General features: G+C 38.6%; 1 protein-coding gene across 1 annotated transcript in view; it reads left to right on the top strand.

Moving 5' to 3' along the window:
• The window catches only part of CCDC186 (coiled-coil domain containing 186), a 55,006-nt gene extending 46,053 nt beyond the window's left edge, over positions 1-8,953 (top strand). The window contains exons 14-16 of the mRNA XM_001495540.7: positions 1,770-1,980; positions 3,862-4,081; positions 4,760-8,953. Coding sequence (XP_001495590.2) covers positions 1,770-1,980; positions 3,862-4,081; positions 4,760-4,843 — 515 coding nt within the window. The 3' untranslated portion in view covers positions 4,844-8,953. The remainder of the gene's footprint in view (positions 1-1,769; positions 1,981-3,861; positions 4,082-4,759) is intronic.
• The last annotated feature ends 5,335 nt before the right edge of the window (positions 8,954-14,288 follow it).

Genomic DNA, 14,288 nt, shown 5'->3' on the forward strand with positions numbered 1-14,288 from the left:
ATCTAATGGTTTTAGTTATTTAGTGATTGATTTTAAAAAGAAATAGCACTGTTTAAGAAGTATTGATATGCTTTTTCTTTCATTTTGAATTCTAAAAAGTGGTAGTTGTACATAATTATATGGTAAGAATATTTCCAGTTAAATGTTTAAGTTCTAATCATTACCCAAGGTTTCAGGGTTGTCGGGGGGTTCTGTATCATTTTTTTCCTACTTCCTTTTTTCTTCCCTGCTGCTTCTGTATTCTGTGCAGCAGTTTCCTCTTCCAGTTTTTGTTTTTCTTTTTGAAGAAGATTGGCCCTGAGCTAACATCTGTGCCCATCTTCCTCTACTTTACGTGTGGGACACCTGCCACAGCGTGGCTTGATAAGTGATGTATAGGTCCACACCTGGGATCCATACTGGCGAACCCTGGGCCACCAAAGTGGAGTGCACAAACTTAACCCCCATGCCACTGGGCCAGCCCCTCCCCTTACATTTTTTAATTCAGATTTGTATTCATCCATATAGAGAGATTTAGTGTAGTGTGGTCTCTCTCTCTTTTATTTTACTTTTATGTTACTTTTAGCACCTGAGAACTAATGAAATTTTCATCATTATATATCAGATTTCTTATATATACACATGTATTTTTTAATCTTTTAGCTTTTATCATGGTAAATATGCCTATGATCTAAAGTAAAAATGATTAGATCTATAAAATGATTGATAGCATTGTGAAAATGATAATTAGCAAAGTATCAGTGTATTTATCATTTTGGGAATGCCATGAATCATGCTGAATGCTTTAAACATATCATTTACTCTGCCAAATAGTCATGTGAGGTAAGTATTATAATTCCCATTTCACAGATGAGGAAACTAAGATTTGAAGTGGTTCCATGACTTGCTCAAACTCCACAGTGACAGAAATCTCAGACTCTAGAGTCCTTGCATGCCACTCACTACACTGCCTCCCAGGAATTGTGCATTAGGGGAGAAATGTCATCAACTGTTACAATACTGGGAAAAATGTGTAGTAGAAAGAAATGGGTTTGAAATTACACATAAGTATTTAGATTCCAGCTCTGCCATTTATTAGTGTATGACCTTGGATAAGATATATTACTTGTAGATTTAATCCTCAAAATGGGGTTGAAACAAACTATATCTTTGTATCAGAAATTCTTCTCAACTGATGTTGGTAAAAATAATAGCTAACATTTATTGCTTATTATATGCATTGTTGTAAGCACTTCACATATATTAACTCATTTAAATGAGGACAACAATCGTCTGAGGTAAATAACATTATTACCATTTTCAGATGAAGTGGTCAAGGCACAGAGAGTTCAGTAACTTGCCCAAAGTCACACAGCTAGAAAGGGAAGGAGTGGGATTTAAACCAGGGAGACTGGCTCCAGAGCTTAACCCACTGGCTGTATTCTGTTTTCTCTCTCTGTCTATGTCTGTCTGTCTGTCTCTGCCTCTCTCTATCTCTCTCTCTCGGCTTAATTTTGGTCCTACTTCAGACTTTTTATTCTGACTTTTTCTTGAGTTTCTTGTTTCTCTGTTGCCACTTCCTCATCCTGTTCACGAGAGACATAATAGACCCTTTTGGTACTTCTGTCATCAGTATATTCAGAAACAAGAAGTCAGTCCAGGTGTGACTTGTGTTCCGTGCCCAACTCTGTTAGATGGAATATTTGAAAGTGATACTCGAAGAAATAATATATGAGATTAGCGATGACTCTAGACTAAGTCCAATACCTAAACTGGTTTTTTGTCTTCAGGATCCCTTAATGCTCGAAGCAGTGTGGAAGATCGATCTCCAGAAAATGCTGGGTCGTCAGTAGCTGTGGATAACTTTCCAGAAGTAGACAAGGCCATGCTGATTGAGAGGATAGTAAGGCTGCAAAAATCACACGCTCGGAAAAATGAAAAGATAGAATTTATGGAGGATCACATCAAACAATTGGTGGAAGAAATTAGGAAAAAAACAAAGTATGTATTATTATGGTAACATAATCTGTGTTTGAAATACCGTTATTCATATGGTAAAGTTACTGTTTTCAAAATTAATCATATCAAGAGCCTGTCATTCAGTTCCCAATCTTTTGTTGATCACTTATTGTGTTCTGGTTTGGGGAATACAGAGCCCAGAGATGAAAGAAAACACTGGTCTTCCAAAAGGTGATACAGAGTTCAGTAGATGTTAATTTTTTTAAGATACTAAAATAACTTTGGACTTAAAAAAAGATAGTGCTGCTTAGCTTTTTATTTTTGTGACAGTGATTCTAAGAGATGCATGTGGTTGTGTATTATCTTTCCTGTTGTGTAGGACATAGTGAGGTAATTTATTGGGCACCTACTCAGTACAAGGCACTGTGCCTGTGACTTACGAATATCTCATTGATTTCTTACAACTACTCAGGGAGAGAGCGAGTTCTCACTTTGGTGGATAAGTTAACTGGGGCTCAGGTTAAGTTATGAAATGTTCCGGAGTCCACTCATCGTGTAAGTGACAGACCACCCAGCTCTGACTGACTCCAAGTTCCTCTTACAAATACCATGTTCATTTAAGAGTTTTTTTTTAATATTACAGGTCTTTCCTCATGACTTCTTAATTTTTATTTTGAAATAATTTTAGGGGCCGGCCCTGTGGCCAAGTGGTTAAGTTCTTGTGCTCCACTGTGGCAGCCCAGGGTTTCACCGGTTCGGATCCTGGGCGCAGACATGGCGCCGCTCATCAGGCCACGCTTAGGCAGCGTCCCAAGTGCCACAACTAGAAGCACCCATAACTAAAATATACAACTGTGTACTGGGGAGATTTGGGGAGAAAAAAAAAAAAGATTGGCAAAAGTTGTTGGCTCAGGTGGCAATCTTTAAAAAAGAAAAAAGAATTTTAGACTTAGAGAAAAATTTGCCCATGACTTTAAAAAAAAAAAAAGAGTAAAATACGGTTCTAAGTTTAGTAACAGGAAAATAGAAAATATTAACTGAAATCGGAGCAATAAAGAAATTTCCCAAATGTTTTGATTAAAGTAACAGGGAGGGGCCAGCCCTGCTGGTCCAGTGGTTAAGTTCAGTGTGGTCTGCTTTGGCTGCCCAGGTTCTGTCCCCAGGCACGGACTTATACCACTCGTATGTCAGTGGCCATGCCATGGTGGCGGCTCACATATTAAAAAAAAGAGGGGAAGTCGTCCTTAGCAAAAAAAATAATAAGGAAAGAAATAGAAAAGCAATGTTTATATGTTTTTAATCTAAATACCATGTTAGAACAAAAATGGGATCATTTAAGAAACCATCTGAATAAGGAAAATTCCTTTATTTTCTAATATAGTTCTGTTATTAACCTAATAAGTATTTGTTTTATGCTAATCATCTTTAAGCGAGCCCTGGCAGTCTAGTGGTTAAGATTGAGTGCTCTCACTGCTGTGGCCCGGGTTCTTTTCCCAGTCAGGGAACCACACCGCTCATCTGTCAGCCATCATACTGTGGCAGCTGCATTTTGCTGTGTTGCTGAGAGTTGTTACCAATATCTCAAATCCCAGCAGGGTCGCCCATGGTGGACAGGTTTCAGCAGAGCTTCCAGACTAGACAGACTAGGAGGAAGGACCTGGCCACCCACTTCTGAAAAATGGCCATGAAAACCCTACGAATAGCAGCAGAGCATTGTCTTATACAGTGCTGGAAGGTGAGAGGATGGCGCAGAAAGACCAGGCAGTGTTCTACTCTGCTGTCCACAGGAACACTGGGGGTCAGAATTGACTTGATGGCACTGACAACAAAATCAGCTTTATGCTTATGATTAGTTGACCCTTGCAGACTCCAATGTTTTTAATTCTGGAGGTGTATAACTGATAGTGTCATTTTATTTTGCAGAATAATTCAAAGTTATATTTTACGAGAAGAATCAGGCACGCTTTCTTCAGAGGCATCTGATTTTAACAAAGTCCATTTAAGTAGACGGGGGGGCATCATGGCTTCTTTATATACATCCCATCCAGCTGACAGCGGATTAACATTGGAACTCTCCTTGGAGATCAACCGAAAATTACAGGCTGTTTTGGAGGATACATTACTGAAAAATATTACTTTGAAGGTATTTTTATTTCTCATTCATCTACCAACTAATAAACACGGTACAATGGTGCCTTTTTCATAGTTTGATCTAGCGTGTAGATGGACTGTTTCTTTAATGCAAAGTAGCCATTTTACCCAGAGATAATGTTTTTGTCTTTTTCCCGTTTGAAAAGTACAATTTTTTAAACTAGCAAGGAAAGAAAGAAATAGAGAAAAAAATCAGCTTAGCTATTGGATAGACACTAAGATGGGTCATTCACTTTGCAATGGGTGACCTTTGACATATTATAATTAGTTATAATTGATCACTGAGACATTTTTTAACATAGAGGCATTTATTTTCTAATGTATTTTCCATGTTTATTTTATTTTTTGCATCTATTATCTGACCCAACTATTCTCTGTGTTGTGTTGGGCCTTGATAGTTAGTATGGGATTTAAAAAATAATTTTTTAAATCTAGGAAGCAGTAATTTTGTGCACTAAAATTTGTTGTATTTTCAGTAAAAAGATTGTCTGACTCTGAAATATGCAGGACTACTTTACTGAAAACAACTCTGCCTAATTGATCACATAGCATTTAAGGCTCAGCATCCTTTCAGTTTCAAAATTTAGGCAAAAATAGTTCAAACTGAATCTTTTTACCTATTATACTCAGTAGTTCTGTTTTCTTTTCCCCATTTTTCCAACTGGTAAAGGAAAATCTGCAGACACTTGGAACAGAAATAGAACGTCTTATTAAACACCAGCATGAACTAGAACAAAGGCCGAAGAAAACCTAATACAAAGCTCTTGCTCAGTACGCCACGCGAGGAACAGGTGCCACTCCCCAGGATCTGGGAAACTTTCCCCTGCATTTTGTGTCAGCCAGTAAAAAACTTGTTTCGCTTTATCTGTATAAGAAAGTATCCTTTTACAATACAAATGCATTGCCGTATGTGCTCTAAGAGTGTAAGCTTTGAGGAAGTTTGTTTTTGTATGGTGACAGCCTGTCATGGGATCGGAACAACTTAATGTAACTTATTAACAGTCATACAAAGTGCTGAATGTTACTACAAGGGCTTTTGAAAACTCCTTCTCCATATTTCTTCCCTTTAAAATACAGAATGTCAAAAATGGTTCAGCTTTTTAAAGTTATCCATGAAAGAACAGGTGTTAATCATTCAGAAAAATACTATTTCTCCAACGTGAAGGAAACTAAAGAAATGATGAGAATCTTTGTTATGACGTCCAGTGTAACCTTTGGTTGTGCTTTAGAGCTGCTGGTGAGGCCTTCAATCTTTCCATTTCAGTGGGAGCTCACGGGAAAGCTGGCTCCTGGTAACTGACAGTGTTCAGGCGTTGTGTGCCTCTGTCAGGTTTCCTTATCTGTGCTAGGTACGTTTTTTCAGATTCGAATTATTTGAGTTAACTAGTTTTTCTAATCTTCGGTTACATAAAATATGATTTTAAATAACATGCTCCTTTAGAAAATTCCTGTGGACTTCAGTTATATTTTAAAATGTGAAATGGATTAGTCATTAGAACAGAGAGATGAATAGTGAATTTTGAAACTGAAATACTTTAGATTTACTGACATCAAGTATAAAGATAAATGTTTAAGATATTTTTAAAGAACCAGTTCCCAAGAGAATGCAGCATATGGCACTGTTCACCGTTTCATTTAAGCACCATTCTTTACCATTGATACAATTGTATATTATAGTGAAGTGATCTTATCCCCAAATATGGTATGTTTCAGTATATTTATTTAAAACAAAATAATTGCATCTTTGTAACCAAAGAAATTTTAGAGCCAAACCTTATGTATCCTGTTGGATTTTTACAATTTTTATTTAAGATGTGCACTTAAACGTTGCCATAGTATTAGTATTTCTGTCATTGACTTTTTTTCTCGCCTCTTATAATTTCTCACATGTTCTGATTTCTCTGTGTGGTTTTCACATTTCACCATATTCAGATCATTTCTATAATAGGATACCTTGGCTCATATGCAGATGTTGCAGCAAGCTTCATTTCTGTTTTGGATTTTCGCATCCTTTTTTATCCCTTAAGAGAAGTAAGCTTTGGGGGTGATGGATTAAAAGCCTTTAAAGAATTGTATGACTCTCAAAGTTGGGCCTGTGGTGGCACTGGCCCTTTAATGTATTTTAACATTTTTTGGTCAATTTAACATTGTTTAAAAAGATTATTTACTAAGGATTAGATGATTCAATATAGTGTCTTATTTTTTCTGTATATTGAGTTATATGTTGTCATCCAAAAACACAATCTTTTCACTTCAAAATGGAAATATAAATTCAAAAAGTTCTATTTTTAAAATAGCTGTAGAAAGTATTAGTCTTGCTGTAATGTTCTTTTTACCAGTAATTTATCAAAATAAAGAAAATAAGAGGGTAAGTGCAATCAAATCTGAATTATTTCCCCATTTGTTTCTAGACATACTGTTGTACTCCGAAAAACTACTTCAAGTCGCCCTGACTAAATTTTTACAGCTTCTTGTGTGATACAGATTCATAGACTAAAATACTTGTTTTTTTCCTCCAAGACACAAAATGTATTAGTGGAAACCAAATAATGATTAGATCCATAGTGTCCTATGTCTGTACACTTTTAAAAAATATATACATTTATTACATACAAAAATGAAATTCCAGTATTAAACATTTGTGCCACCAATCATTTGGAGTTTAATGGTGAAACAATTTTAGAAGAAAGCTATTATAAATCGTATTTTGACTTGTTACTTTTTTCCCCCATAAATGTAAGAAACTATGGAAAACTTTTGAAGAAAATGCTTGTTTTCCTTTTGTTCTTCAGTTTCTCCTGTACCCTTTAGTGTGGGGGTCAGGACAGAGCAAAGTAATGCACCAAAATGTGCGCACATCAGATCTCTGTCTCTGTCCCGACGCACAGACAGCTCCTCGTGTGAGGGTTCAGAGGGCCTTCTCCTCTCACTGTGTTGAATACATGGGGAGAAGATTGGGGTGTCCGGAAAAGGAAAATGGTCTGGATAAACCTGAGATGTTGGGGAAAATGTGTCTTATATATTCATTATTATTTGTACACATCAAAGGGTGTTTTGGTTTCTTAGCACTATTTTGATTTCTTTGAGCAGGAAATGACTTTTATGTGTATGTATATGTATGCATACACTTTACCAGGTTTTAATTTTAAAGTGAATACTTACTGTGACTCCCTTTTTCCCATACCACTTCAAACTTTAGCTTAAGTTTTAAGGATTGAAAGTGTTGGGTTTGGGCAGAACAACGAGTTTGAACTTTCATGTTTTATTATTTTTTTTCTATCTTCATAATCATTTAAAATGATTTATCTTAAAATTAAATTTTATTAAGCTACCAACATGTTATTTATTCATTTAATAAACACATTTATTGAAAACCTACTATTGCCAGGAACCATACAGGGTATTGTGATGATATGTGAACAGAGCAGGCAGGGCAGTTCCTGTCCTCACAGAGCTTGTGGTCTTGTGAAGATAAATAGGAGACAGTAGGAGCAGCTCTGTGAGCCTCTGCTGCTCACAGCCAGCCCCTGTGGGAGAGTTAATCCACTTGTGCAAGTAGGTGGCCCCAGGTCTCACTCTGAGGTGTAGCTTCGGGAACTGAGTCCTTCCTGAGGTACACTGAGAGCAGATTGCTGTTTTCATGACGGTTCTGCACATTCTTAACTTTTGTCACAGTTTGATGTTTAATTATTCTTTAAGAAAAAGGAAAGAAAATCCAAAGATGATAAAATGGCATCTGAGTTTTGCCATTTTACTAAATTATTAATGCCTACTTTCTGCTCATAAAAATTAATCTAATCATGTTGTCATGTGTGTTTCCAAACTTTGTTTTGCAGTATATTATTTTCTAAAGATTTTTCCATATAATTTAGACCAAGATTTATCGGTAGAAGAAAAAAACATTAGAAACCATTAATTTTATAAATATTATATATGCTACCCTGGTGGAAATATTTTTATTCATCATGTTGTTATTCAGTGTGATTAATTTGCCTTATGAATGTTGACTCCGGTAGCCTATTTTCAATAACCTTTTTTTAAAACAAAACAATTCTTTTTTGACACTAAGATTGTTAATTTTTAACACCAGTCAGTGGAACTAAAAACCTGAAGCTTTTCAAGACTGAACAAGAGAAAATAATCGAAAAAATATCAAAACATTATGAATTTTCAGGAAAATAAATGAAAAACATAACTGTATATTAAAGATGTATTTTTCTTCTGGAGTGGAATCCTTTTCTAAAATGCATATGGCTGTCCATTTTGACTACAATGATGAAACTTGCTTATCTTCCAAAGTTCATATATATATACACATATGTGTGTACTGTACAGATAATCTTTAATTTTATCACACTGTTCATTTTGTAAATATATTTCTGTATAAAATGAAGCTTTTCAAGAGAATTCTATGTATATATTGTACTTATTAAATAGGTAATGCCTGTTTACCAAGTTGTATTTTAATGGCATCTTTGATTATTTATTTACGTACACTACTTGCTAAACAGACTGATTCTCCAGACTGTTGGCAAGGCTGATTCAAATCACTTGAATTTTCTTTTTTAAACCAGACTAGGAGTTTTTGCTTTCCATGTTTGTCTTTATTCTACCAATTATCATTAGAAGTCAATGAACAATAGTAAGCAGATTAAATTGAATGCCAGGTTGTTTTAAATTTTTGTTTAAATTGGTGGTAGCAAAATTTGGCCTTTTACAAAAGGCAAGCTTTTATATGCCTCTGTGAAAATTTCTCATTGAACTTGATGAGCCACTAATATATTCATATTTTCCACAAAACTATGGAACTTATTTGCCCAAATTATCTGGCCTTCAGAATAAAGATCTAATATGTTCAATCAAAGGATATTGAAATGGCATTAATTTCATGAAGTTGATTGTGTGATGGATATTTCACAACGCAGTGTGTTGTTTTCCATTTCTCAAACAGTTCTGGAACACCAATTATGCCACATAACTTAGTGAGTTCACTGTTGGAAAGAATCCCCTGAAGTCAGGAGCCTTGGAGTAAGGGTAAAATTAATAGACTAGTGGAAGCTTTCCTGACATCCTTAATAGTCTGCTTTCGGTAGCCTGTGGATTTGTTTGCTGGAGAAAGGAATATACATGGGAAGAGGATGAGTAGGGAAAAGAGATACTGGCTTGAGATTCGTAACTGGTTAGTGTGACCCGCAGTCATGAGATCGGAAAGACTGTTCCAGTGAACTTACATTCAAATCTGTTTTTTCTAATAAAGTCTGCTGTAATCAGTGAATGTGGAACGAGAACACACTTCTTCAGGACCAGCAACTTGGGAGGATGCTTCTGGCCGATCAGTGCTAATGCCGTTTTACTGATTCCCTCTGAGAACAGTGTGACCAGGCTTGATGTTCCTGCTCCTGCAGTAGACATGCACTATTAATTCCTAAGTTACGTTTAAGAGACTTGATTCTTATTTTTTAAGAGAAGCGTACATTTAAGAAGTATTCTATTTCTGAGGAATTTTCAGCCTTTTTTTTGATTGCCCAAAGGCCATGCTTTTTGCCAGTCAGACTGCCCCAAATTGCACTCAAAAAAGGGGATAGATGTTAGATTCAAGAGAGGAATCTATACCATTTAACTCAGTGCAAAGATAGTTCTATTAAAAGTTTAGGATCCACTGAAATAAAAAAGTTAAGCTTACTGATAGTCAACTGCTAGTTAGATTAATTTGGGAAATACATTAAGTGCTAGAATGGCTTTCCACACCATCCATTTCACTGTGTAGTTTTGTTTGATTTTAATCACTGAAGGCCCAGGGGCAGGAAGTGGTGTGTGTATGTGTTTTCAGCACGCTCCCACTTTGCTTGTGTCAGGAAATGTCAGTTAAACCTGCCACACTACCTGATGTTTCTTAGGCAAGTTCTTCTTTATGAACTCTGACTAGGGAAGACACCCCCAAATGCCTGCTACCCCTGCTGCCCTTGCTCAAGCTGTGTTTCCGTCCACCTACATGGGAGAAACACTTTTGAGTGTCTGTTCTGCGTCCACTGGAGCCCCCATAGATCCCATCTCTTCAAAGAACTAGGTCCCTAGGAGTGCGTGCTGAAAGAGGATGCTGCATTGGGCTCTGAAGCAGCCTCTTCCTGGATTGTGTTTCATTTGTGTGTTAATTTGGGATGAGGGTGGAGGGATTGGAGGGAGACCCTGCAGAGACTAGCAGGGCGGGAAGGGTTCCTGGTGTTTTAATTGGACTTCAGAACTGACTTTCTTCTGGAACTCCTACTTTAAATAGTGGGTACTTAAGTCTAGTCAAAATCTGTGGGAGTAAAAGCCTTTATGTGCTTGCCTGAAACATTGATTACTCTCTTCCTTTACTTTTATGTGGTTAAATGCCTTCTAAGCTCCAAGGCATCAATTTTCAAAAAAAGGTTGAAGCAGAGGCCTGGAGGCACAGGTTTGTGGTTACTGATGTTCACGTGCTCAAGTTCAAGGTGCCTTCTGAGAACCTGGATGAGCCAAGCCTACCATCTCACGAAGGTGTTCTGCGTTTTTAAGTAGTTAATACTAGTAACTTGTGTGTCAGAGCCCAAGCGTAAAGCACAAATGTCACTGATGATTTTAAGAATCACACTCTGCCTACAGGTACGATGTAGTTCCCATTTCAGCAACAACTTGGGCAGAAGAAAATCTTTCCCTTTGTCTCTACTGCCCCCTCCCTGGCCCTTACAGACACACACTCACACACACCCACACACACACCCACCAGACATACACCCAGAACAATGACCAGAACACTTTACCTGCCCAGAGTTGGTTTGGCTGTCTCTGGGTTTCCAACCTTCATTAATTCCTTCATCATCCTGCTTATTAGATGGGCTTTTATTTACCAGATTGGTCAAGTGAGGAAGAGATGAAAGGGAAAAGAGGTAAGTTCGGCAAGATTCCTTGTTACATTTGTCAAATTCCGATTTCGATAGTGACAGTGCTCCATCTCATGGGCTTGCCTATGCTGTGGACTATGTGCCACAGGAAGCAGGACTGATGTCACGTGGCTATTTATGTCCCATGGTGATTCCTGCTGTCACTTTGTACCTTTTTGTAATTATAAGTCAAACTGGAGATGTACCAGCTTAACATATGTGTTGTTAGGTATTCTTTTAAACGGGGGGCGGGGGGGGGGCGTTCTGGAGAGTTAAACACTGAAGTCCTAGCAGAAGTGACCTTCTGTGGATGCGTGTTGGGGGTTGGGGTGGGGGTGCAGGGAATTTTGTGGAGTGGTTAGAGGGCTGTTCCAGTTTTTAAAGAATATATTCATGTATTATGTAATTTGAAGTTGACTTCTATGAAAGTTAAAAAAGCCATAGATGCTCAATAAGAGAGAAATAAGTGGCACGGGTGTTGTAGTCTGTGGAAATGAGAAGCAGAGACCTTGCCAGTTTTTTGGGGGGTGGAGGAGGATGAGGAACAAGTTGAGGTAGAGGTGAAGTCTGCAGTGGTGGGTATTTTAGCTCGAGGGCCATAGTTCTCACTTCCTGGTACAGCTGTCTACATGACCCATCCCACAATGCAGTCAAAAGGCGCTCGGAGTGGTTCTGGACACTTGTTCTCAGCATAAGAAAAGTAGCTTCGTATATGGACACAGTTGGCCCTCCAAGGTGCTCTTATGTGTTTTAGGAGTTTACCCAATGGTATATTTACTTAGAAAGCAAAGTAGCATTCAGGAGCTATTCTGGTCGGAAACAGAGCAAATACAGTGTACTGTATTGCTTTTGTATTTTAAGAATGTTTGTTTTCCCTTTGAAATGATAAGGAACACAATTGAATTAAACGACAAACACATCAAGGCAGGGACGGGGAACAAATGCTCAGGGACTGCTTTGAGTGAGGCTCAGACAGCCGTGAGGTGGGAAACAGGCCAAACTGATTCCCAGGACTTTCCTGCGAGGGATCTGTTGAGCAGGAATTTGAACCCAGGCTGGGGGTGCCTTTCACTATCTTCTGCTTCCTCCCAAAAGCCAAAGTTGTAATACCTTAGTGAGTGGGTTAAAGTCATATTTAGATTCTTTTTCCTTGCACTGACATGGTTTAAACAAAAGACTGATGATCTGTCAGTTAAAAGAAGATGGGCATGTGACGTGTGATTAAACAGACTCTAAGCTGGAGACTTGGTGCCTCTCTTTTCTTCCTCTTTCTGATCGTCTTTTGAGTAAGCTCATCCTCTAACTGCAATCAGAGAAGAACAGAAATAAAATCAGTCATTTTGTTCCCTCTTAAGCTCAGTAACGGTTCAGTGGGGGAGTCACAGTTGATAGATGATGTTATGATTTTCTTGACAGTCTGGGTAATAAATAGGTGTTCAGTAAGTTTCTGAATTACCTACGGGTATGCCTTTCCTTGCTGCCCTGTTGGTAACTGTAACAGGGCCTCCCTTTCCTGCCCCATCTCCATCTAAGGCCACCAGAGAACGCTGAGGGCTGTAAAGTACTCTGGACCTGGACTGGGACCACCCCGGCCCACCACTGATTGTGAAACCTTAGACACGTCACTTTGCCTCTTCGAGCTTCAGTTTTCTCATCTGTAAAGTGGGGATGCTAAAACCGACTCGAAGAGCTGTGGTGAGGACTAAGTAGGATAATGCATGGGAAAGAACCTTGTAAACTGCAAAGCTCTGAGACAGGGACATAGAAAGGAAATCTTTCAAAATAAAGGGGGAATTTCTCTTTCTTAGAAAAGTAATACTATTAAAAATGTTGAAGGAAGCATATATATGTATATTGTAAAAATTCTTTCTTTAGTAGAATAACCTTTACAGCAAAGTGAAAAAATACTGTTATATATACCTGCTATGCATTTATGTAAAGACAAAGTTCTGAATGGATCCGTATCAGACTCACCAGTGGTTTCCCCTGAGGAGTGGTGTACTTTCATATTTCACTTTATATTCTCCTGTTTCTAAAATTTTTTCAATGGGTATGTAGTATTTTTTGCCAGTTAACTTTTAAAACTTTGTTCTAAGAATCATCTCGTGCTTGGCGCTATAGGAGTGCACAGTAAAAGGGAGCAGGGTGTGGAGATAGTGGTTTGTAGATGCACGTATTTATCGCCTGCAAAGATCTTATTGTTCAGTTCTGTCATTCTCTTGAAAGAGACTGAGTCTGGAAAGCAGCCGGAGAAGGTCACTGCCAACAAGGAGCAGCATTCATCCGAGCAGCATCCCCTGAAAACACCTATAATCCAAGTCTGGTTTCAGACCTTCTTTTTACTTTCAGGCAGCTACCTAGAGACACCTGCAGCCCAACGCCATTGCTGAAGATGGAGCAGTGGGTGTTGCAGCTGTGTCGGGAGAATAAACACTCTAGAAGAATGAAAGTACCGTGTGCACTTAGCACTCCTTCAGCCCAGCCCCATCCTCGTGTGCACAGCCGCCAGCTGTCAGCAGGGGGAGTGTTGAGATGGCTGCAGCCTTTCAGTGACTACTTGTTTGATATTCTCCCACAGGTTCCGTCCTGAGGGCCCAGTTCCATTGTGAACACTCTGAGTGTTTTACCCCTTCGTAGGAATGAGGAAGAAAAGGGAGAAAAGTGCTGTAGGGATTGGAATTGTACTCATCCCAACAAAGGGAGGGGTCGCATGAATTGCATCCTGTAACCTCTGGGGGAAGGAGGCCTGATGGTGTTAGTTTCCAGCCACGCTCTGTTTGGCGCACAGGCAGTGGGGTGCTGATAAAGACAGGAGGGCGCACAGGTGGCTGGCACCCTAACCGCGTGTCAGCCCTGCCATGTGGCTGCCTCTCATTCTCTGAAGTTTAAGAAAGCTCCATCAAGATTTTGTTTAGTTTCTGTGGTGGACTCAGATAATTTGTGTTTTCGTGGAACTCGGTCTGTTTGCCACCACTAAGACTCGGCCATTATGCTAAGCAAGACAGATAGACATGTAAAACAATTTTTCCACCCTTTTCTGGATTTCTGCCTGCTTTTGGATTATTTTGTATGATTCGATTATATTTCTACTATTGGCTTATGAGTTTTGCCTCTTTTCACAATGTTTTAGTGGTTGCCCTAGTTTACAAAACATCTGAAAATATGAACTGCTCCACGTAGTTTGAGTCATTATTGTGCAGGGGCCGCGCTAATCTTCTGCGATGGACCCAAATTTACTACGCGTGCTGCTGAACGACGCACTTTCTCTCGATTTTCTTCTGCCTGCTTTAGAGTTGG

This window comes from Equus caballus, chromosome 1, assembly GCF_041296265.1.
Source record: "Equus caballus isolate H_3958 breed thoroughbred chromosome 1, TB-T2T, whole genome shotgun sequence".
NCBI lineage: Eukaryota > Metazoa > Chordata > Mammalia > Perissodactyla > Equidae > Equus > Equus caballus.